Genomic DNA, 24,023 nt, shown 5'->3' with positions numbered 1-24,023 from the left:
TTTTAATTTTATACGTATGTAGGGTGTTTATTTATACAATATGTTTATGTTTATACTTAAAGCTTAGTAGTTATAAATAGGCGATAGTTCGTCATGGTGCTTTTTGTGTGGGTTGACAACAACAGCGAAAGGACTGCACACGTAGTACTTAATACAAATGTTAATAAATAATAGAGGGAGGCGTTGTGCCATTTTTAAATATAGTATGTACAATGATCGATGAGTTAAACAAAGCTGCTGCTAGGCTCATCCAAGTAGGCGCAACGTGTGCTCGCCGCCTGCTCCAGCGACTTTCGTCCTTGCATCTCCAGTGGCAGCTTGCTACTGCCAAAAGCCAGAGCTGTGGCGGCCTGGCTCGCAGCCTTCGCCGAAGGTGATGTCGCTGTCGATGTGTGATGCTTGGCGGGCGAGAATTTGTTGCTGTAGTTGCCAGCACTTGTTGTGGTCGGCTGAGCAGCAGCGCCCCAATTCGATGGCTTAATGGGCAGCACCTTGGGCTTGGGCGGCAACGGTGGCGGTGCTTTGGCAAATTCCTGTAGTTCCGCCGACGATGCATCATTTGTCAGCTCAGTCTCATGCTCCGCGTCCACTTTCATGGGCGACACGCTCGATGGTTGCATGCCACGTGTAATGGACAAACGTGGCGCTGGCTGTGGCGCATCTGTGGGACTTGTGGCCTTGTTCACGGGACTCAAATTGGCGCGCACCTTACGCAGCTTGGACGCGGCCGCATTGAGATTCTCTTTGTTCTTCAGAAAGTCGGGCAGATCAAAGTTGATCTCTGTGCCGCGCTGATCCTCCAAACGCGCCAATTGCGCACGCTTCAGTCCCTCGAGTAGTTCATCTGTCAAATGCAAAACTGAATAAGTAAAATATTTTAAAATGGAGTTGTGAATTCTACACTCACCTTGGGTCTCGGCTACTCGCTCCGTGGACTGCAGCTTGACGCCCGCCTTTAGTTTGGCGATAATGGGCTTTTTGGGATCGACAGACGATGTTGCACAGCTGCCGGTTGTTATCGTGGACAGCTCCTCGGAATGTTGACTGCTTGTGGATTTCTTTTTGAGTTTGGGCAGCTTGCTGCTGCCTGGAATGTTGCTATTCTCACGCTGCTGTCGCTGCTGACGCATGCGTTCGAACAGCGACGACGAGCTCTCCGACGGCACCTCATTCGACTTCATGGAGCACAAATCGGCGGGCTTCTTGTGTGTGGCAGCCGCCGCATCCGCTTTGCTTTGCAGCAGCTCGTTAAACATTTTGTTGGTTAGCTCGTCGAGTTGTGTCGAGGATTCATTTGTTGCTGTCGTCGCTGCCGCACTTGGCAGCGGTTTCATTGGTTTACTATGCTTCGGCGGCATGCTACTGCCGCCGCTTAGCTGAAAATCCGGCTTGAGCAAGGCAATCTGCAGTCGCTGGCCATCGGCCACCGTCACCGGCTGCATCAGATCCAACGGCGCTTGGGTATCGCGCAGCAGCACCTGTACACCATCCATTTGATAGTTGTACTTGTTGAGAATGGGTCGAATGACCTCGTGCAGTTGTTTCTTCGGTTTGCTCTTCACCGATATAACTTTGGGATCGGGCAGATCCAACTTGAATGCGACGCGACGCTCAATCAGCACCTCTTTGCCGGCCAGCAGCTGCGAGGACTGCTGAGTGTCGATGGACTTGGTGCTGCCCTGGAACACCACATCATAGAATGGATAGACCAGATTGCGTTTCTCCAACAAACGTTCCACCAGCTGTCCCACCGTTTCGTTGGGACGTGTTTGCACAATGGTTGTGGCGCCATCGGTCAGTATGACGCGACACAGCGAACACACGCTGTCCGCACTCGCACCCTGAGCCGGTCCAGCTGCTGCACTGGCGTCGAACGATGACAGCGATGAGCGTGAACTGTGCAAGTCACTCAGTGAGTTCTGCACCGAATTGGCGCCACCCGTGAGCAGCGCTAAAAGCGGCGGCGGCGGTGGCGGCGCTGGCATCAGCGTCTGTTGCAAGTCGGCCATGATTTCGCTGCGATCGCGGGATTTACTGCGCGTTTTCCTGTGCCAGGGTAGTAAACTCTTACGTCTTCGATCCTCTGCGTTGCTTGCGGACTTTTTTAGCTGCTGCAAGTGCGAAACGAAAGTTAGTTTCAATCTTAGGCAAAGTGTACTCCAAGACTTACCTTTGATGAGGCCATTACGTGAAAATTTGTCTTCAGCAGCTCGTCGAGATCGGCGCCCGTAAAGGGCAACGGCTGCTGCTTCTGTTCCGCCTCCACACAGCTCTTGTAGAGATCGGAGCGTATGAAACGCTGATAGCTATCAAATTTCATCAGATTGAAGATCTGTTTCTGCGCAGGCGCAAAGATATCCACTGCTCCGCTGCCCAACTTCTCATCGCTAAGATTGCGCGCTTGTGAATCGACATTGACTGGATCGCTGCTGCTGTTGGACAAATGCTTGCCAAAGATTTGACGTGCCAGCGTCACACGTTCCTCTTCCTGTTCGGTGCATCTGTAACGCTCGCAGGCGGTCCAAAAGTAAATGTTCTCCGCGGAGAATTCCTTCTTAAGAAACTCGGCGAATGTTTGCATGCCTGCGGCATCCTGGAGCATGCGCTCAAACGAAGTGCCCCAACCGCTCGGACCCAGTTGTTCTGGCTGCGCGGGCGCTGGCTCCGATTGTGACTCCACGCTAGCGGTCACCATGATGCTCGATGGTGGTGCCGGCGTCATCAGGATCTGTGGCACCTGGAAGAGTGCCAATTGTGGCGGCGACGACGACTGCGACGATGACTTTGGCTTCAGCTGTTCGTCGAGCATTAATGTCTTGAGGTACACATCATTGTCGGAGGCATTCATCGAGGCGGAGCGACGCACGCTGGGACTGCAGCCAGTTGCTGTTGCTGCTGTTGACGCTGGCTTCGATGCCTTGTCGGAGGCGCGCTGCATGCGGAAGGAAGATTGACCCCAGGCGCGACGGAACGGCGACGCATTTGAGGGCAGTGCGCGGTTCTGTAAGAGAGAGAGCAAAAGGAAATACATACAATTAATATCGAAATTACGTATGCAAATCATAATTTAATTGCAAGCATACGAGTAGTTGGCTAATTACAATTTATTGCAAGCGCGGGGCAATAGAAAGTGAGAGCGTAAGTCTTGAGTGAAGATTCAAATTGCCGATTCACGAACTCTCCTCAACTATTTTAAGCATATTCACTGCATAACTACGAGTTCAACTACCTCACAAGTTCATTTTCATGGGCAATTTACAAGTACAAATTGACTAATGGACAGAGACGCATTGACTGACTGACTGCTGGACAGACTGCGGCACTGTCATTATCACGGCCAAGCCCCAAACGACAGGCGACGACACGATAAACTTTTGAACTTTTTTTTTCGTGATACCCGGTAGGGAGAGCATTAGAAGGATGACTTAAAGTAGTGGTAAGCATATAAAGTTGTAACTGAAGGAAATTAGTATTTCAGACCAATAAATTGTTAATTCATACATAACTGAACAAAGCTAAGAAAGAACTAATGAGTAAAAGAATTATTAATGGTATGATAAATCTATCTGAAATTTCTAAAGATCATTTATATTTCATCAGTGTAAAGATAATTAAGAAAGAAGTCATTAGTCCCTGAATTATAAGCGATGAAATAAAATTAGGGATAAGAAACCCATTAAAAACAGTAAAAATCTTAGATAGTAATTTTATGTTTAAACTAAACAGAAATTTTGACAAATAATTTCTTATCGCAAATTGTTAAAATTAGAGGCTTCTAGAATTTACCGTTTAGGTTGGAAGTTTTTAGTTCAGTTAGTGAAATCAGTTTGTCAAAGAGATAATGTTATAAATGTACCCAATTTTTGCTTTAAAAAAATAGCGGGTATTTTAAAGTCAAGCACTCTTAACCGTAGATTTCCTACTTGGGGTTTTTTTTATTATATTTATTTTGAAGTTACTTCAATTTTGTTTACATGTAACACATGTGGCAAGTGAGTGTGCCAGTGTGTGTGTGTTCTGCTGACGCATGTTGCGGCCAGCAGTTGTTAACGATTGTTTCGTGTCTCTGTGTCCCTCTCTCTCTCTCTCTTTTTCTCTTTTGCGTCTCCTTCGCTCCATTCTAATTGTGTGAACAAATTGTAAAGACTCGGCTTTATGCACAGCTGCAACTGTGTGTGTATTTGTATCTTTATCTGTATCTGTGTGTGTTCTATATGATGATGAGTGTCGTGTCGTCGTCGTCGTCGATGTTTCTTGGGCTGCCTGGCGGCTGATGTTGCATTTGTTGAACTTTACTGATAATCACGCTGTGGCAACAAAACTCTATTACAAGCAACGGCTATATACAACCACATCTACTACAATATAGGGTATACGCTAGTCGAGCATTCTCTATAACAAATGGTCAATCTTTTAGTGCTCTGTGCATTTCCCACCGTCGCTTTTGTTTAATGATGCTTTGTTTGTGCGAGATTAATGAATTCTGCTTCTAAGCCCAAGTTTCGCATAAACTGAACAAATATATCTCTATAAATATCCGCATATGGTTACATATAGATACAGTATCTTTTAGAGTATGTTTGTGTGACTGGGCAAAAGAGAAATTCAAAACATATTTCCGGTCGGCAATAACAATAATTCCCTCGCTCAATTCGTTCATTAATAGAAACCAATTGATGCCTCCGCAGCGCGTGTTTCAATGACGAGATGAGATGACTTTGGATTCAGTTGAGTCCAGTCCAATATAATAGGCTTGTAATCATCAAATCGAATTGGTCACGCCACAAAGTCGAGATACGAAATACGATATATTAAAACATACACAACATATACAAACGTGTGTATTGTTTTTTATTACAATCTACAATATCATCGGCATTTCGATAAGCAAACTTTGATCTTGAATTTGTTTCAACACATCAGATGTTTTATTTTCTTGTTTTTCTCGACTTGCGATATTTTTAAACTCAAGGAACATTGATATCAAATGGCGACCTCTGCGCTCACTTAATACAATTAAAGCTGAAAGCATTTCGTCAATAAAGCACAATGAATTGCATGATTGAACGAACTTTTCTATATACAATATTCAGAATTTCACCACTGAAAGATTCGTGGTGAAATTGCAATTAATATTTTTGTAAAATGTTCGTTTTCTTGTAGCCCACAAAAGTATCTTAAAAGCTTGAATCTTTATCTTTTAGCAAATTAATTTATGTTCGATTTCTTTGAGAATTTAAAAGTATTTATAAAGCTTCAATGTTTATCTTTTAACAACTTAATTTATGCTTCATTCAATAAGAATTTATGAATAACGTTTTTATCTGACAACTTCTAAGAATTTTTTACCCTTATCTCTTAGCATTTTTTTTGGTGGAAGTGACATTCATTGAGGATTATCCAAAGTGACGCAATGATCGTGAAGTGCAGGCAGCAATAAATGTCGAAACAATGAGCTGTCTGGCTTATCACATTCAGCTGCAGATACAAAATGCAGGCAGCTACAGTTATAGATACAGATACAAAGATACAGATACTTTTACATAGGAATTGGGTCAGCGAGAAGAGCAGCAAATGCATACGGAAAGAGGGGAGAGTTTTAAGTACAGCAGTTTAGAGGGGTCAAAAAGGGGGAACTTGCAACATTTTGAAGTGCTACGAATGTGGGAAAATCAGCATGGCGAGAAAGAGAGGTAGAGAAAGTGAGCGAGTGCCAAAGAGAGAGAGAGAGGGAGAAAAGCGAGCATAAATCAGCGTTGATTGCCAAACAATAGAGTCGAAAGGGTGCAGGGAAAATGCGGGAAACGCACTCGATAAATAAAGTAGGAAATGAACAATTTGCCAAAGTAAATAATTAAAATAAATAAATGACATAAACGACGCGCAGCAGACACATAAAAAAACATAAATGTGCAATGCAATGGAAATCAAAATGGAAAATTGAAAAATTAGCGAAGCTGAACAACAATTCAAATTGCCACACACAAACACACACAGATACACACTCACACTTTAACAGGTTGATTGCCAACTGCGAATGTGTCTGTGCCACGCCCTGCTCTGCTCTGCTGAGAGAGCGCCCTCTTTCTTGTGGTGCCACACGCTTGAGTGGACACTGAGCATGGACACTTTTCCGGTGCCACATTTACACGTTGCCAGCCAGCGTTTCCATTGTGGTCGCCTTTCTTTGTGTTTGTGTTGCTGCCTCTTCATATTAAAGCCATCATCGAGTTGCTAGCTAAAAAGTCATTGCGCTGACTCCGATGATGGCTCGATGCAGAGACAACAAACAAACCAAACTACGGCAAATAAAAAGAAAGAAGACACAAAAAAAAGTCCCACGAGCAAATGAAGTTGCCTCAACTCGACTCTACTCGGGTTACCATCAGGCGTAATCTCTTGTCTTTGGGTGGCTCCTCATAACTTAATCATCAGCGTCCCAAAGGCAGAAGCGTTAAAACATGCACTAATTCGATATGCCCAAGAACGGGTAATACGAGAAGTCTTCCTCCCCACCCCTCTCTCTCTCTCCAGACTGTGTCACTTAATTAGCGCGACTTTTTTTTTTTTTTTGTGTAACTTAAGCTAAGACGAAAGGAAGCGATTCATCATGCAGCAAGTAACAGCGATCTAGTTTCAAGTGTTGGACTTAAGAGTTACCCTGTAGACCATTTATTACTAAAATAGGTTTTCTTGGGGAAAATAAAGTCTTAAACAAAACTATAAATAATTCAAATTGCCTATTTGAATACAAGAATTTGCATATCAAATCTTGTGAGTCTAGCGTTTATAATATTCGAGATATAAGCAATAATATACATGGACAGACAGCCAGACGGAAAAAAAAAGCTAAATTGACTTTGTTGTTAATACTAATCACAAGTATAGACTTTTTAATTAAAGTTTCTTAAGAGATTAACACAATTCATTCAAAATTAAGAGTTTAAAATTAAAATCAAGATTAAGCCTACTTAAACTTGTTACGCACAATGAGAGAGGGTATCAAAAGTATCTCAGATAAATGATATACTTGACAATTTGTGAGTTGTGTGTAGCTGATAATCCGCTTATAGGCAAATACCTAGAAATAGCCAGAGAGTGTCAAATTACGTTGAAATATCACGTACTACTCGTAGATAGGCCGACAAAGAAAAAGCTATGTGACGAAGTCGTAGGCAAGGGATGTGAGGGGGTATTTTCTGGGTAAACAAACAAAGAAATACTCGCTTATGGTTGCGTAGTACATTTATCAAAAGTGACGACCCAAATATATATTTAGCCATTTGTCAGATAATTCGCAGAATTGCGACACAAATTCACAGAAATATGCTGACTGTCCGTCCAACAATCCATCCATATCCACAAAGAAAGAGAGAGAGAGCGAACGAGCAAATATTACTCGCTGATTAGAATTTCGAAATCGAATCTTATCTCCGCATTCTGTCGTTTGCAAGACTTGCAACAGGAACAGCAAGAGCGAGACAGCGAGTTTCGCAATTGCAATTGCGTGTACTTATAAGGGAACGAAACGGAACCCTCATACAAACACATACATATACCACGTCGCGCGTACTTAAAGAAGGCTGCTGTGTTACGCATGCTAATGACAACAACAAAACTAACTAACCATAATCACTTCAAACTTCACTCACACACTCACACGCACACGCCCTGTTGTTGCTGTTGTGGCTGGAATCTTGTTGGCTCCTCGCTTTGTTTATCTCTTTGCCTTTTTCGATTAAAGTTTTGGGGAACTCTTTTATTGTTTTGTCGTTTTATTATTTTAGGTATTCCAAAGGCGTGTCGCTGTTTTGCGAAATTTCATAAGTGTGTGTGTGTGTGTGTGTATTTGCATATGTGTGAGTGCGAGTGAGAAAGCGCAAACGTGCCGCTTTTGTCAACACAAAATACACAAAACTTAACTTTGCACTTTTTCTTCACTTTCGATTGCTATTTATTTGTGCTTATAATCATCTTGTTGTCGTTGTTGTTGTTGTCGGCTTTATAATTACTTCAATTGTATTTTTTCGCTTAGTTGTTATTCACACACTTTTCATTCCCTCCCCCGTTTCGCGTTCAGTTAACGTTCGCACGCTTCACTCGAACCGAGTCTCGTCTCTGTCTCGAATCTCTGACTCGTAGCCCCAACGTGTATAAAGTAACTGACATCGTCAGTTGTTGTGCGCAACCAGCTGCTGATCAACCACACACAAACAATCAGTTGTAACAGCAATCAAACCAAATCCAACGCAAACCTCAGCGAACATTTACGAAGTCAGCTTGCAACAAACTTCAGCGGGTTGAGGAACTCTTAAATATGGCGCTGAGAAGATGTGCCTGACGCGGGCAGAAAGCAGCTGAAGCCAGGCGAGCACATGGAGCAGCTCAGTGCAACCCAATTGGGGGTGGGCACACCTACTATTATGTTGTCAAAGTATTTCGCGCATTGCAACCAATTTGTTTGATGCGCACATGTTCGATGCGATCCGGACCGGCTCTCTCATTTTCGAATTTCGAACTGGGCGCATATGCAGCTGCCTTTGTGTGTGAGTTGTGTGTTTCGAGTTTATTGCTTACTCATAGTGCCATTGTTGTTGTTATTGCCGTTTTCATGCTGCTATATTTCATTCGTTGTGGCTCATTGTTTTTTTGCTGTTGTTGCGATTGCTTATTTACCTGACACCGGCTGCTCTTTTGGCTTGTTGTTGGTGTTTGTCTCGTTTGTTGCTTATGAATGAATTTCCATATACGCACACACATGTGCGCAGCTGTATGTGAGAAATGTGGGTGCGCTCGCTCTCTATCTCTGTCGCACTTGATTGCTTGCCGCCTTATCAAGTTGGGCATGCGTACGTAAATACGTACAGATGTGTGTGTGTGTTCGTGTTTTATATGGTGGGCAGCTGGTTGGCTAATTAAACGTTTAGTGACGTTAGCAATTAATTTAGTTGCCAAGACATTTTGTTTGTTTTGTTAATTATGTGTGTGTTTGTGTTTACCAATTTATAGCCATAAGCTGTACTATTATAAAACATTCTTGTTTGCCGATGCCGACGAAAACAAAACTAAGCGATGCCCATATAAGTATGCAGCAGATATTTTAATGAACTCGCGAAAATGGAAGAAATGTTGCAAGTAGTAAATACCGAACGAGTACATAAATGAATTGTGCTAAAAATAACCAAATGCGGCGCAAATAAATTAAAAGCGCCCATTCCGATGCCAAGTAAACAAAGAGCTAGACAATTGAAATAATTAAAATGCCAAGCAATTACAACAACAAAAGCAAGAAGAACGGCAACACAGATGCGGGCTGCTGTTGCGTATTTCGCTGATAAATTAACGTATTTTGCACAGCGCCAAAGCAAAGAAAGAAAGAAAGCCAGAGGGGTGCCAACAATTTCCACATTTTCCACAAGGGATCGGATCACGCGTGGCGCTTACCACATGACCAAAGCAGAGGAGTATAACATAATAATATAGCAGATACAGCACATAAATTTCGACTTGTTTATGATTTGTTTAATGCAACCCCGCCGCATTCTTTTCCTTGCGCGGTCAATTAGCAAAAATGTGTTGTACATTTTACGCATCGCGTTCTCGATTCCAATTCCACATTCCAATTCCAGCTGTTTCAGCAGCTACCCATCAAAATCGCAGCCTACTTGGGAGCTAAGAATTATGCTTCTCTCCCTCCCACTCTGTCTGTCTCCCTCTGGCAATTGTGCTGACTGCACGGCGGCATTAAATTAAATATCCGGCATGCGGCTGCCCACTGTTCCTATTGTTGTTGCTGGTTTTTGTTAATTTTGTGGATGCCAATGCGGGTCATATGCGTTGTGAGCGATCAGGCGTTCTTTCAAAGCGGAAGATACACACGCACACATATACATATAATTTGTGTTCTGTGTGTTGATTTACATAAGTTTATGGAGTTGAATTCTTTAATGACGTTTCTGGGCATTTACAGCGTGAGTGCAAGCAAGAGAGAGCATACTGAAAGTGCGAGTGTGTGGGAGAGGGAGAGGCTACTTCACATTATTGTGGACAACAAACTGACTCACTGGTCTCATCTTTTTGCCATTCACGTATTCACGTGGGCTGACCACATACCCAAAAAAAAAAACTGTGGTGTGGGGGAGCACACATACACACGTAGAAACAAAGCAAACAGCGAGAAAGTGAAATGGGGAATGCGTCGCCCATGCAAATTCGACAATTAGAAAGTCATTAAAGGCAAACGCCATAAATACCAAAGTGCCAATTTAAATGCAATAGCCAGCGAGCGTGATCAACTGCCAGACACCATGGGGTTGTGTGAGTGGGTGGGGTAATAAGTGCACAGCAATTGAGAGTGTGGGTTGTAAAAGCTTCCATGCGAGCAACTGAGAAAATGTTGTGAGTATCGACTTGTATGAACCCTTTACTTGGTTAAGAAGAATCGAACATAAATTGGTTGCGGACTTGTTTGAACCCTTTTCGAACATAAGAAATATACTATTGAGTGTAAACTTGTTTGAACGCTTTTATTGATTGGGGAAGGACAATCTTAAATCTGACTGTAGTGAATAGTAGAATAACTACTACTACTTTTAGTATCAGCAATTAGAGGGTATGTCAATGCCACAATTTGCATACATTGTACACACTTTTAAGGTAATTAAAATAGTCTACAATCGATTTAATTCACTTTTTATATTTATTTGACTTTCCATCTGTTGCCGTATATCTAATATTGAGTCATTGGATTGATTTTAAAAGATCTTAAAGTGTTATTTAATAAACCATCATTATTGTCAGCACTTCCCATTCAAATTAGCTACTTAAACATGGAAATACAAATGTTATATATCAATATTTACACAAACTAACAATAAAAATTGATGATAACTCAGGTTTATTGCATTTCTAGGTCATTCGAAGGGGGATGTGATATAATATAACTAATAAACATTAGCTGAGATAACAATTGTAGGCTATTTCAATAATTGCTAAGTAATTTCACAGTTAAAGGGAGCGTAAACTATTCTATTGGTAGACTCTATGTGTGCTAAATTCCCTATCTACAAACCAGTTAATGTGATCTAATATGCCATATATCTAGTACTTGACGGCAAAATGCATTCAATCTATTCATTATCCAAATAAATAACGCGATTCTTACACAATTGAGACTATAAATTATACAATTGCGTTTCAGTTTTGCATAAATCAGAACTTTGAAAAGCTTTTGGCACGCGAGAGAAATAGAAAACCTTTGGAGTGTTGTATTTAGAAAAACAGGTTGGGATTTTTATTGCTCAATAAACTAAAAAGTAAAAGGTGTGTGTACACATAAAATGTATTTAAGTCTAGGCTAAACTAGTCAAGTTTTCTGCTGAATAAATCCATCCAAAATGATGGCCAAGTAAACAAGTAAACAGTCGATTACTAGGAACAGGGAATAAGATTGCTGAAGATATTATGGCTGCTGCTGCCATATGGAGAATCGAATATGAGATCGAAATGATTGAAGATGACTTGCACGTAAATAAACAAATTAATATATAGGGTACAATGCAAGTTTGCTCGACTGCGCGACACTCGCTCAATATTCTTTCATCTGTTGCCCAAAATCTACACTTGCCACCAACTAATAATACTCGTTATGGAGGAAAAAGTAGAGCGCATAACAACTTCCCGTGAACAATTATGAAGCTTAAACGTAAACAAATCGTGAGTGTGCTTAATCGCTAATGGAACGCATCTGCTTGTTCGAAATGCATTCAAGCATTCATTCATTCATGAGCATCATTCATTCGTTGTCTAAAAGTGACTCACTCGCATCATCAGATTGCTGCACTCGCTCAACGGCGGCGGCTTGCTAAAGTCCAGCTGCTGCAGTGCATCCGGATCGCTCAACGAGCGTCGCAAACTCGTGATCGAGGCGCGCTTGGCATGGAAAGAACCTCGCAGAAATCTGGCAAATTCGCTGGCTGCCGATTTGCCCGCCTTGCAGACACCACGCGGTGGCGTCACCTTGAAACTGGGCAGCAATGGGGCATGCATCTCGAACGACGAATCCGGCGAAATGTTGCGACTGTTGTTGTAGCTGTGACCCGACTGCGAAGTCAGATTCGAGCTCGCCGAACTGATGCCATCGTCGTGCTCTCCGTCTTCCTCCTCGGAGCCGCTGCCTGCGCTGGCCAAAGGCACACAACCGAGTTGATCCTGTTCCTCGCTCTGTTGCTGCTTGCTGGGACTGATGCGGAGCAAAACAGGTGAACTTCCTCGACTGGGCAGCGATTCAACGTCGCTGCTAAGCTTGCGACTGCCGCTGCGTCGCTTCGTCGCCGAACTGAAGAATTGCAGCACACGTGATGCACTGCGGCAACTGCGTCGCTCGGCCTGAGCACGTGCCAATGCCATGGGAGGTGGCATCAAATCCTCTGCCTCGGCAGATTTGCGTTGAGTGTGCTGCTCTTCCCCTGCTGGCTGCTGCTCCGCTTCCTCCTCCAGCTGTTGCTCCTCTTCCACCACGGGTTCAATGCAGATCTGTGGCGATGCACTGCGTCTGCCGCTGGCACTGCGATAAATCTCCTTAGCCTTGCGACAGATGTACGGCGACATGCACTTGGCCTTGGGTGTGGAGGCTCCGGCAGCTTGTCGCGCCTCAAATTCGCGCACAAAATGCGTCATTTGCTCGCGATCGAGTTCGGTGAGACAGCGATGGCGTTGATGGCGTCCTGAGGCAGCTGGTGAGTTGCCCACCGCCTCGGCCATGAGACGCGGACTCTGAAGAATGTGTTTGATCTCGAAGCTGGCATCGAAGCAGCTGCCAGAGTCGTTGAGTTGACCCAGCGATTGCACAAAGCGTTCCACCATGCTGGCAATGGATTGATTGTCTTCGCTTTTGCGATTTGTTGTTTTCGGTTTGTTATGTGGCGTGTTCACTGTAGCGCTGCTGTAGCTGCTGCTCGGTTGGTTCATGACGCGCACACTTTATTTTATTCTTTTTAGTTTTTTTTTTGGTATTCACACTCTTTCAACTGTGGGCAGAATATACAAATTGTTTTTAGACGCGTTTCGATGGTAATTAAAATGCAAAGTTTTCTCGCAACGTTCCACGTGCGTTTTCCTCGACTGCTCGCGGCTAACTGAATTTCCCAAGCGAAGCACCACAGCAAAGGTAAACTTTTCGCCTTTCAATACATACATATGTATATACACAGAGAATAAATGTGGCAAATTTTTGGGGGCAGGTGGCAGCAACTAGCGTACGTGCTGCATAAGGCGCCTGCGTGACGCACTTGAGACAACAACCAGAGACATAACATATAGACACTTGACTTTTAGCAGCAGTGAACTCAATGACGCTGCTCATGACGCTGACTTTAAACAATTTTCGCATTTTCTTTTCTTTATTGCGGCAACTTTTATGGCTACACCTTTCTTTTCAGTTGCTGATCTGCTGATCTCGGTACGTGCAACGCATGCCAAATGCCAAGTTCTACACTTTTTTTGCATAACTCGAGAGTCATCAAGGGAGATTGTCATTCCTATTACGACCCAAGTCGATGCGTCAGCTAAACGAATAAGTGAGGAAAGAAACTAGAGAGAAGGAATTAATGAAGGGGGGCACCTTCATCTTCTTCTTACGTAATTGCTTGCGGAATCTATTCTCGGTTTTTGCACCTGAACAACATGAAATATTTCCACACATTTTTGGGGCAAAGACAGCAAAAATGTTGTTGAAATATTTAGGCTGCACATGAAATACTAACGCAGACATAATAATGACCAGCTACCCTATAAACAATAAGAGGTAAACAGAGTAGCTTTGCAAAGAATATACCTTTTGATATTAAAAGGATTAAAGCTTGATTCAGTACTCATAAATACATCACAGATTAAGGTTCAATTATTCGCTACCTTGGCAACTAGAAAATGTTTTTTACTATCTCTCAGCTATAGTTTTATTTGCGCTTAATGTATCCTACATTTTAGGAACTGAGAAATGAATTTTGAAAATATTCTTAAAGTAAATTAGGTTAAAGTAGCTAAATACCCGCTAATTAAAGTTTCTAAAATATGCAACAATTGAAATAAAATGAAAATGGATCATAATGAAATATTCAGAATCCATTAAGAATATGATTTTGAAAGAAACTGAATCGTAATGAAATACTCAGAATCCATTAAGCATGTAATTATCTTTAAGTGTGCCAAATTATTAGTTTCCGATTTGCAAATTGTCTTCTATTTTTCTATATTTCTGTTCTTTTTAATATACCCATTTCAATCAGTTTAATTACTGAGCATTTGGTGGCGCAAATGATGGCCTCTGCGATATATTTATGCGCATTCCAAACTATGTTAAATGGCCCAAAACAACGGCGGCTTTTCCGCTAAGGCAATTAACTAAAAAGCTAAGAAAAATATAAACCATATAACAAAAGCTTATCAATGTTTAAGCAACCCAAAATAAACGTGACCCTGGCCCAATTTGCTTAAAATCCCAAAAAACACTGGAGATAAAAATGAAAGCAAATGAAACCTAAATGAGAAAACATGTTTAGATAAGCGCTAAAAGCAAACGACGAATATATGTAAATATTATGAGAAAGCCTACAAAATCATTGTAAAACAAATATTATTAACTTGGAACAAATATTGTTCTCACTTATAAGAATGAGTGACTGGCTTGATAAAAACACCTAGATCAAATGTTATTCTGTATCGACATCATCATTATCGTCATCGTGGGGCAACAAAGATGTGTGTTTGCATCATAGTGAACGCTCGATTGAATAGCAAAGTTGAACAAATATCAACTTTGATTGTTGTATAATTAGCAGGCGGCAACGATCGCGACAAGTCACGACTTTAATTCAATGAATAAGAGCGACAAATATGTGAATATGCGAATGTATTCATTCTTCCCACTTGGATTAACTTGGAAATCCCTCTTAAGAGTCTTAACAAATTCCGTAGAATTCCTCAGCTATTTTGGGCACTTAAATGGAAAAGGCAACAACGATTGTTTTAAGTGGAAATTTATCGGTGAATTTTCATGTTTGGCTGGCCCATCAATTAAAGGCAGCGGCGTTCATTCGCCTGGTTATTAATCAGTTAGCAGGCCAAGAGCGAGCCCCAGCAATAATTCTGGCTAAAACTGGCGAAACGTTGTGAATACTTTGCATTTTAATTTGCACAGTTGGCTTTTATGTTTATAATCATTTCATAAAAGAGTTCTCAGTAAAGTTTATTAAAACAACACACACACACACACACGCATATTTCTTTATATATATTAAAATATATATCTTTTTTAAATTCGTCTGGCACGGGAAAGTACAGACACGTCATAGACAAAACATTTGCCGATGTTTTTTTTTTTTTTTGTTATTTTCCTTTGCCATAAATCGCGCGCGTTTTACGCGCGATTCGTGCGCGATTTTATACGCAATTTTTAGTGACGTCGCGCGAGGGGCGAAAAACGAAGCGGATCTTTCGATCTTTACAAAACAACCTCAGGGAATATTTTTGGAGCATAGTTTCACTTATAACATGTGTAAGATTGTGTGTGTGTGTGTGTGCGTGTGTGTTTTGATCAGTTTATAAAATCGCAAATATTTTCATTGTGTATTTTGCACTTCTTTTTTTTCGAGCGTTTTATTTTTAGCTTTGCTATTTGGGATTTGCGTTTGTTCTTTCTTATTTTCCAGCACTTATTTATGCGTGTTGTATTTACATTTTCGGGGTTAAAGAGATAAACACACACATACACTTGATTTTTAATCAATTTTCAATTTTGTAAACGTTTTTCGATGCGTTTCATGCGAGCTACGCTCGAAGACTGACTCACGCGTTGTGAGCGCTGTTAACGCTACGCGGAGCTGTTGTTAACTTGGCTCAGAAGCGACAACAACAACGAAGACAACAGCAAAGCAGCTGTGACAGCTGTTGAGCGAGCAAGTGGAGAACACAAGTCAAAAAAGAGCGCGTGCGCGCGTTTTTAATCGTTGCCGTTGGTAACTGAGAGACAACAGTTTGTTGTTGTTGTCGATCACTTTGCTGTTGTTTTTGTTCTCGATCACTTTGTTGTTGTTGTTGTTGTTCTACGTTAGTCACTTGGCACTCAATAGCAAAGGTACAAAGCCAGACTGAAACCCCTGCCAGACAGCGTCAGGTGTTTTTCTCCCTCTCTCTCTCTTTCTCTGTTTTACACTCCTCAGCGTTTTTATACCCGCTACCCCGCAGGGTAGAAGGGTAGTACAACTTTGTGCCGGCAGGAAAAGTATGTATTAGGCATAAGAAGGCATCTCAGACCCTATAAAGTATATATATTCTTGATCAGCGTCAACAGCTGAAACGATCTAGCCATGTCTGCCTGTCCGTATGCACACCTAAGAGGTAGAGCTATGTATATAGCACTTTTCTTCGACAGTATTTGTTGTTTGCACGCAGATCAAGTTTGTTTCAAATTTTTGACAATTCTACTTTGGTATATATAATAATAACTATACCCATTGTGATTCCTGAAAATTTGGTTTCGATCAGCTAAAATTTGTCAAAGTTATGAAAGAAATACTTTTGTATGGGCAAAAACGTCCACTTTCTATGGGTCTTAGTTGATTTGGCTGACAATCTGGTATATTTTGCACTCTATAGTACATTTTGAATATAGTATCATAACGATATACCAAATATACCATTGGGCATGCATTTTTAGTATTGCTGTGGTATATATTGTTTTAGTATATTTTTAGAATAATAACGCAATATTTTGCTTTTGGGTATTGGGTATCTCAAAGTCGAGCACACTCGAGTATAACTTTGACTCTAGTCAGACAGGGCAGCAGAAGCATAATTAACCATAACGTAGGGTATTTCTAGGGTATGTCTGACAAGAATACAAAAGCAACTATAATTACTTTGTACTGAATGCATAAGTAAATGATTAAGTAATGTTGAAATACCAATTATTGTAGATAATAACATGTAAATTGCATTACGAAAATGAAGTGTAATTAAACTCTATTCCTTAAGCTGCAATACTTTATAAAAAAGTACACTCAATAAACACTTTCGCCATTTACCAATTGTAAATTTAGCACGAACCATGAAAATTCCCCCCAAAAGATAACTCGGGAAATCCCTCACTCAAAATCCGAGTACAACAATGATTGCGTCAAAAAAAACATGCTAAACTATTAATAATAAACTAATTGAGATAAGCTCTTGACGCTGCAATAATAATTATGCAGGTATTTATACACAAAAATCTTTTAAAAATACATTTTTGTTTTTTTCCATGCTATTTTGAGATGTTTCATTATCAGCATTTGGTTTTTAATTGATAATTTGGCAGGGCATCTCATAGCGAAGTTGTCGCGGAGGGAAATATTGAAATGTCTGGGTCTGGATTCCAAGGTTTTATTATTAACACATTTTTGCGAACATTTTATTGACGCACTTGGGAACTTTTTGTTGTGTTTACAGTGCGAAACAGACTTTGCTATTTGTTGTAGAGTGACTAAATTGAAATATATGTATTTTTAATATATTATATTAATGTTTAAATTAAAAATTATATGTTCCACCTGTTGCTAGAAGCTTTTGAAATTGCACGTGGAATTTATTTATTGAGTTTTTGAAATTTTCAAAGTTTCATGAAATTATTGTTTGATTTTTTTTTGGAATATTTCAGGAAAATTTTGAGAAAATAGGAAAGTTTTATGTAGCTCGCTTTTAGTACATAAATCTATAGTTTTATAGTTGGAACTTGTTTTATCTTCTTTTTATAAACGAAAGATTTTTGTAGGAATATCTCAGGAAATCTTCTGATAACTAACAAAGTTTTTTGTAGATTGTAAATGCAAATAAATCAATAGTTATATAGTTCGATATGTGTTTAACATTTACCTTCTTGTGGTAGACCAAAGATTTGAATTGTAAGAAACATTTCATATTTAGCAATCGCGGGAAACGCCAATTTAGGTCAGCAATGTATATAATATATATTGTATGATGATTTTTTTTTGTTTTCGTTTGTTTGTTGTGATTGCCCTTTGGTCAGTTCGTGATAAGCGGACGGAATGAGAGAAATACTTGTACTGGTGAATTGCAGAGCGCGCAATAACATGAAATTCTTGACGTATCTGTCAGATAACCGAAGCATAATAACAATGTAGAGACAAACTCGAACTGGAGTTGACTTTGTACGTGGTGAGCACATTGCAATGGTTTCGAATTTCCCACAAGCGTCAGCTGGCAAATACGTTACGACATTATGGAAATCGGTGGTAAGGCCAAGCCAAACTCTTGTGGCATACCGTTTCATAATTGCAGTCAAGTACGAACCAAGCTTGAATTAGAAGAACCAGCCAAAGAACCTGACCAAAAGAACCTGTGCAATTCCCATGACGATACCGCTGGTCACTGGAGCGAGTCGGGAAGGAAAGGAATAGCATTAAGGAAGGAAGCAACCTCAAATAAACGCCGCTTCTTTTGCAGCTGACTGTGGCACGAGGGTTGTTTTATGCAACACGACGCCACTTGCACCTGCAGTGACAGATTGCCGCCAAAAAAAGGTCAAGGGAACAACCTGTTAGAGACTCGACTAGTCGAGCACTGAGTTTATGGCATGATTAAGAGAATGCGGTTACAAGCAACAGTTGCTGCCGTCAATGGGGGCCTTGATACAACCACCAGATTGCAGAACTAATTATAAATGTGCTAATAATATCAACTAAAACATATTGCTCATAATTGTAAACAATTAAAAAGGAGATTAATACAAAATTAAATGTATAGTCACACAAATATAATTAAAGAGATTTTTCAAGGACTCAAACATGAATCAAACTCTTCTCTAAATACAATTAATAACAAACAATTGTTATGATTCAGTTCAATGTCCTGTTCCATCAATAAATGTGTTTTTTTTTTTGTGGTCTTCACAACTTACATTAATACTTCGATTACAAATCAAATATCGAACTTTGTGAGAAAAAAAAACACATCAACCAGATATGAAAGAAGTTTTTATGAACTGAATAGTAATTGTGATTTACCTAGAATTTGAGTATTATAACTGATTGTACTATATATTTAGTAGCTATATTTATATGACGCTGATTAGCTAATTTGTGAAGTGTGTGTTAATCTCGCTGTTTATTTTCATATCAATGCAATTAGTTTGTGTATAAGTGGAGGTATCTATCACAGTTATAGAATGCATTATCTATTGGGTAAATATATATATGACATATATATATATATAGAATAGTAGTCAATGGCCAAGGCAGGTGTCTGCGTTTGCGATAGAAAAGACTAAAGTAAACATGCGCCATCAGCCTTAACACGAATTGAGTAATCAGTAAATGATATCGTCACATTCCTAGGGAATTGTTTAAAGGGGTGACTAAAACGCAAGCAAGCATAACAAAAAAAAATAATAATAAAACAAGCTAGCAAATATCTGACGAATGTTCTCAAACTAGTCACCACGATATTTACAAAAGGTCGAACAGATCTCAGGGATTTATACTTTTCCTTGAGATATACAATTTTTATACTTTTCAATAAAAAGAGCAATGCTTACCGCCTTATCCTCCGAGTAGAGACCACAGGCTAGTCCTCGGAACGACATTTTTGGCATTAAGACTTTTGATATTTGTATTTTGCTGGCACTTATTGTTAATTTATTATTATTATTTATATACTTATAGCGTATATAGTATGTATGCATGTAAATTTACATTCAATTCGTTCGCTGGCCACTTGAACTTTTGCGTTGAACTTTTTATGGTTTAATTTTGTTCACGTTCCGTTTTGTTTTTTATTTTTTATTTACGTTTTACAAAATCACAAAAAATATGTGAAATATATAGTATGTATATGTGTATTGAAAATCGACAGCGCAGCGAAAGTGAAAACACAACGCGACTCGCGACCTGCGACTTGAGTTGAAGTATTGAAAAAATCGCGTGTTGCCAAATCAGAAATAAAATAAAAATCGAAATCGAATCAAACGACAAATCAATGCTCTGATGATGCGGGGAGGGGAGGGTTGTATAGTTAGCGGTACCGCGAGCGAGGTGAGTTTTGGGGAGGAGAACAACAAAACGAAGCGCGCACGCAAAGGTCAGCAGACGACGACGACGACGAAGAGCTGTGAGCTGAGCTGTGCTCTGTGTGTTCTGTGTGTGTTTTGCTCCCCATTAATTGCTTTAGATTGAATTAAGCTCGGTCCTCGGTCGCTGCCATCGTCGACATCGACGTCGAAGTCAGCACGAATGTGTCGCCTAGCCGTCTGCTGTGTGTGACGTCACTGGGCTCTTATTTATAGCAGCGAACAAACGAGAGAGCGACGTGCGATATCCGTTTTTGTTGTTGTTGTTATCAGTACGTGAAGGAGACACAACGCTTAGAGCAGAAGCAGAGGCTGTCCCATCAGAATGTAAAGTAGTGGGAGATCAGCGAGCAGGCGACACTCTAAATACGGTTAAGTACACCTATGGCAGCAGCGTCGCGTCGACTACTGAGCGGCAGTTCCCCAGTTTCCCAGTCGGTAGAGTTCCCACTGCCAATACCACAATTCCAACAACTAAGAGAGCTGTTGACGAGACTGCTCGACTTGACTTTGCTCGGTAGACTAAAAACGATCAACTGTAAGCTAAGCAAGTAATATTCTCTCTATTTAAAACATTCATAGCATTAAGCAATATTAATAATAATACGCACTTCAAATCAACTCAAAACAAATTGATTCACAAAAGAAATTATTCTCTTCAAAGAAAGTATCCATATAAGGTTTCGATTTTAGATTATAAATAAATTCATAAATTTTCTTTGACGTTATTAATTAATTCATTGAATTACTATAACTCATATTATAATATTTATGATTAATTTAATAAATTTAATCAAATTGATCATGAAATCATAAAAATGATTCATTTTTAAAATACCGTAACTAAGAATATAATCATTGACGTTATTGCTTTGATGTGAATTGATTTATATTTTATGACAAATGATTAGAAAGACTTTTTCACTTTTTTGAGGATCAAAATTATTTTCAAGGCACCCAATGGTAAATATTGTATTATTGTATTGATTATATTCTATTGATTTTTCTATTCTTTTAAGTAACAAAATTTTTTACCATTATTATTAGCTGATTTTCGCTCTACAAAATTGTTTTTTATTTTATCAAGAACAAATTTTAAAGAATCTTTCAATTTCCACCGAGTTGTCATGCTTTTTGAATGCTTCGCAGACCGGGTATCACTAAGTAAATCACAAGCACTAATACCGCAACATTAAATGCATATGTGTGGAGTATTTTGGGGTCGCTTATCGTAGGGCGGACTTAGGAGAGAGCGAGAGTAGTGGAGAAGGAGAGCACGAGGGGAAGCGGCAATGGTTGCGATAAGCTAAATTCAGGTAACAACAAGCAAACGTCCAGGTAAACAATGCTATCCAAAATGGGACAGTGGGTGAAAAGCAAAGAAACGCGCTTAAAATTACAGGGTGGGGTATATTAAACCACTAAAGCAATATAAATAAAGTTGGACTTACCCCCAGATCCGGTTCACTGTTGGTAGCTTCTAATAGGCAATGTGTGGACGAAGATGAAGTGCTCAGCCCAGCCATCTGCTTAGCCGCTTTGTGCAGATTCTGCAGACTCGTCCAGGTGTCCATAGGCTGATCGACACAACAGCCAGCCAAGCCAGGCGACTGAACGCTATCGATGGCCTCAAAGCCCAGCGATTGTCGCGAACGCGGCTTGCCAAAGACCTGAGCACTTAGCTTCGAGGGCGTTGGCTCCAGCGGCGCAGCTTGTGGCTGCAACGAGCGACGTGACTTGCCACGTGCAACACACGCGGCTGGATGCACAAACATGTGATGCGTCGTGGGTTCATCCTGTGACAGCACCGTCGAGTGCAGCGAAATGTCGTCCATGGATGCCACCGCAGGCAGCATAGGCGCCTCGTCGTCCACCAGCAGATTCAGCACATCATCGCAGGAGCGAGTTGCCGTCAAATTGGTGGCGGGACTCTTAATCAGATTGAAGCTGGCCAGCAAATTGGGACGACGCAGCGAACAGGAGGCGGCCGGTGACTTGGGATCCGGATCGGGCATGGCGCGCACAGTCAACCGATTGTCGGGCACGCCCACTATGCCCAAGGGACGCGCAGGCGCCGGGCAGGCAGCAGGACCCAAGCCATGGGCAGCCACAGCAGCGGCTCCCGCGAAGTCAACAACCAGAATACGATCCGATATATTGGTGCAATCATTATTGAAGCCAATGCCCGAGTCCGAATTCGAGGTGGTGGTGGAAATCTCGCTGTGATTCGAGGGCTGTGGCGAGTGGGCAGCAGCCGCTGCAGCAGCGCCAGCTTCGTAATCCGGTTGCTGGCTGCGACTCGCGGGTGGCAGAATGCGCATTGTGTACATGCTGCGTATGAGATTGACCACATACTCCGAGTTGTTGGGAAACTCCAGGCACAACTGCGATATGGGATCCCTGGTGCACTGCAGACGATATTCATGGGCGCGTGCCAAGTGCTGGCCATGTTCAATTAGCTTCGTGTCGATGACAAAAACGTGGCAACTATGAGAAATGCTAATGTGAGCACCGCTTGCATTCGATTTATCCTCCACATCGTATTCCTCTTCGATCTGAGTGTTGTGCACAGCGCTGGTGACCAAACCAAAGAAGCGATTCTCACTCTCTGACGACGAGCTCACATAGTTCAACCTAGCAGAAGCATAGGTGGCCAAGGTGCCGCCATTGGCGCTCTGTAGGCGTAAACACTCCGGTGTAATGCACATAAGCACAATCGTTGGTTGGCGTTTCTCCTGGCGCAGCTTGCGTATGCAAGAGCGCACCGTCTGCAGCTTGGAACTGTGCGAAATCTGCTTGGGCATCTCAATGGTGCCTAGATAGCCCACAATAACGCGATACTCCAATGCGGCGCTGCCCACTGCACGCACCATCGCGCTCACATTGGCCACATCGGCGGTGCATTTGTTGCCCAGGCCAATGGCCAATGGTGGTGTATCCTCCAACACAGGTCGCAGCGTGGATTGATCGGTTGCCACTGCAGCTGCTGTGGATGGTTGTTCCGCCTGCTCCAGCGACTCCGGTGGTTTCTTTTGCGGTGAATTGCGCAGTCGATGCATTTTAGATTTGTGATGCAAAAAACGCGGCTTGTTGCGCACACCAGCACCCAGGCTAGCAGCCAAGAGCTGGCCACGCGCGCTACGCTGTATCAACAGCGTGGCATTGGCATTCTCCTCATCCGAACTGTCCGAGTAATAGTTCTCCGCAATCTGCATGCGAATACTGCCAAAAGAATTTCCAATCAGCTGCACCACAGTCTCATGCGGCAGCTTGGACACATTTAAATCGTTGACTGAGATTAGAAAGTCACCAGCGCGCAATCCCGCCTGCTCAGCGGGTGAGTTGCTGTTGATGCAGGACAGACGACACGGCTGCTGGCCGGATATGGTAAACCCGAATCCATTGTAACCACGACGCACTTCCACAGTACGTGTACCGTAGTTGGGTCGTTTTTTGCGGCGTCGCTGTTGCGGTTGCTGCTGCTGCGCTTGCTGAGGCTGCTGTTGCTGCTGCTGCTGTGAGGAGGAAGTTGCTGTTGTTGTTGTTGCAGTAACAGGCAATGGCGGATGATGATGATGCATGGCGCTTCACTGCAAAAACGCATTCACGATTAAAACAGGTACAAATAACAAATACCAAATCGAACGGACCTTTTACATTGATGGTGTTTTAGCTGCAAATGCTTGGAATGCGGTTTGTGCTCAATCGCCTTCGTATGTCGCTTGTTTTGTTTGTGGTATGTAAGCGACACCAACACCAATGCAAGACGCCAACTGTATACGCAGCACTCAATTACAAGCTTCTAATGTTGCTTTCTTTGCACAAACACTAACACTTCATCTAGTCTAGATGCCATACAACACTTTAAAACTGCATTCTTAAATTTTCTAACTTAAAATGCTTT

General features: G+C 41.6%; 1 protein-coding gene across 8 annotated transcripts; it reads right to left on the bottom strand.

Annotated features, from left to right (window-relative positions):
- LOC117576093 (regulator of G-protein signaling loco) lies at positions 1-23,940 on the bottom strand. 8 transcript variants are annotated; one of them, XM_034260641.2, is made up of 5 exons: positions 23,770-23,940; positions 21,571-23,709; positions 2,171-3,001; positions 908-2,111; positions 1-844 (listed from the first exon to the last, which is right to left on the bottom strand). In XM_034260641.2, exons 2-5 carry the CDS (start codon positions 23,698-23,700, stop codon positions 225-227), a joined length of 4,785 nt encoding a protein of 1,594 aa, XP_034116532.1. In that variant the 5' UTR covers positions 23,701-23,709; positions 23,770-23,940; the 3' UTR covers positions 1-224. The 8 variants fall into 8 exon arrangements, with proteins under 8 accessions (XP_034116532.1, XP_051864108.1, XP_034116534.2 ...); XM_052008148.1 differs by lacking the exons at positions 21,571-23,709; positions 23,770-23,940 and adding exons at positions 11,821-13,028; positions 15,734-15,834; XM_034260643.2 differs by lacking the exons at positions 21,571-23,709; positions 23,770-23,940 and adding an exon at positions 19,589-19,795.
- Between the last annotated feature and the right edge of the window lie 83 nt (positions 23,941-24,023).

Source organism: Drosophila albomicans, chromosome 2R, assembly GCF_009650485.2.
Source record: "Drosophila albomicans strain 15112-1751.03 chromosome 2R, ASM965048v2, whole genome shotgun sequence".
Taxonomy (NCBI): Eukaryota; Metazoa; Arthropoda; class Insecta; order Diptera; family Drosophilidae; genus Drosophila; species Drosophila albomicans.
The sequence above is the reverse complement of the archived record's forward strand: the minus strand, read 5'-3'. Positions and strand labels throughout refer to the sequence as shown.

Bases quoted from the DNA above. Each gene is read 5' to 3' on its own strand.
- LOC117576093 (XM_034260641.2), bottom strand. From the start codon at position 23,700: ATGCATCATCATCATCCGCCATTGCCTGTTACTGCAACAACAACAACA. The intron at 3,002-21,570 runs GTAAGTCCAACT...TCTCTCTTACAG, and splicing joins ACAGTGAACCGGATCTGGGG to AACCGCGCACTGCCCTCAAA. The intron at 845-907 runs GTGAGTGTAGAA...TGCATTTGACAG, and splicing joins GCGAGTAGCCGAGACCCAAG to ATGAACTACTCGAGGGACTG.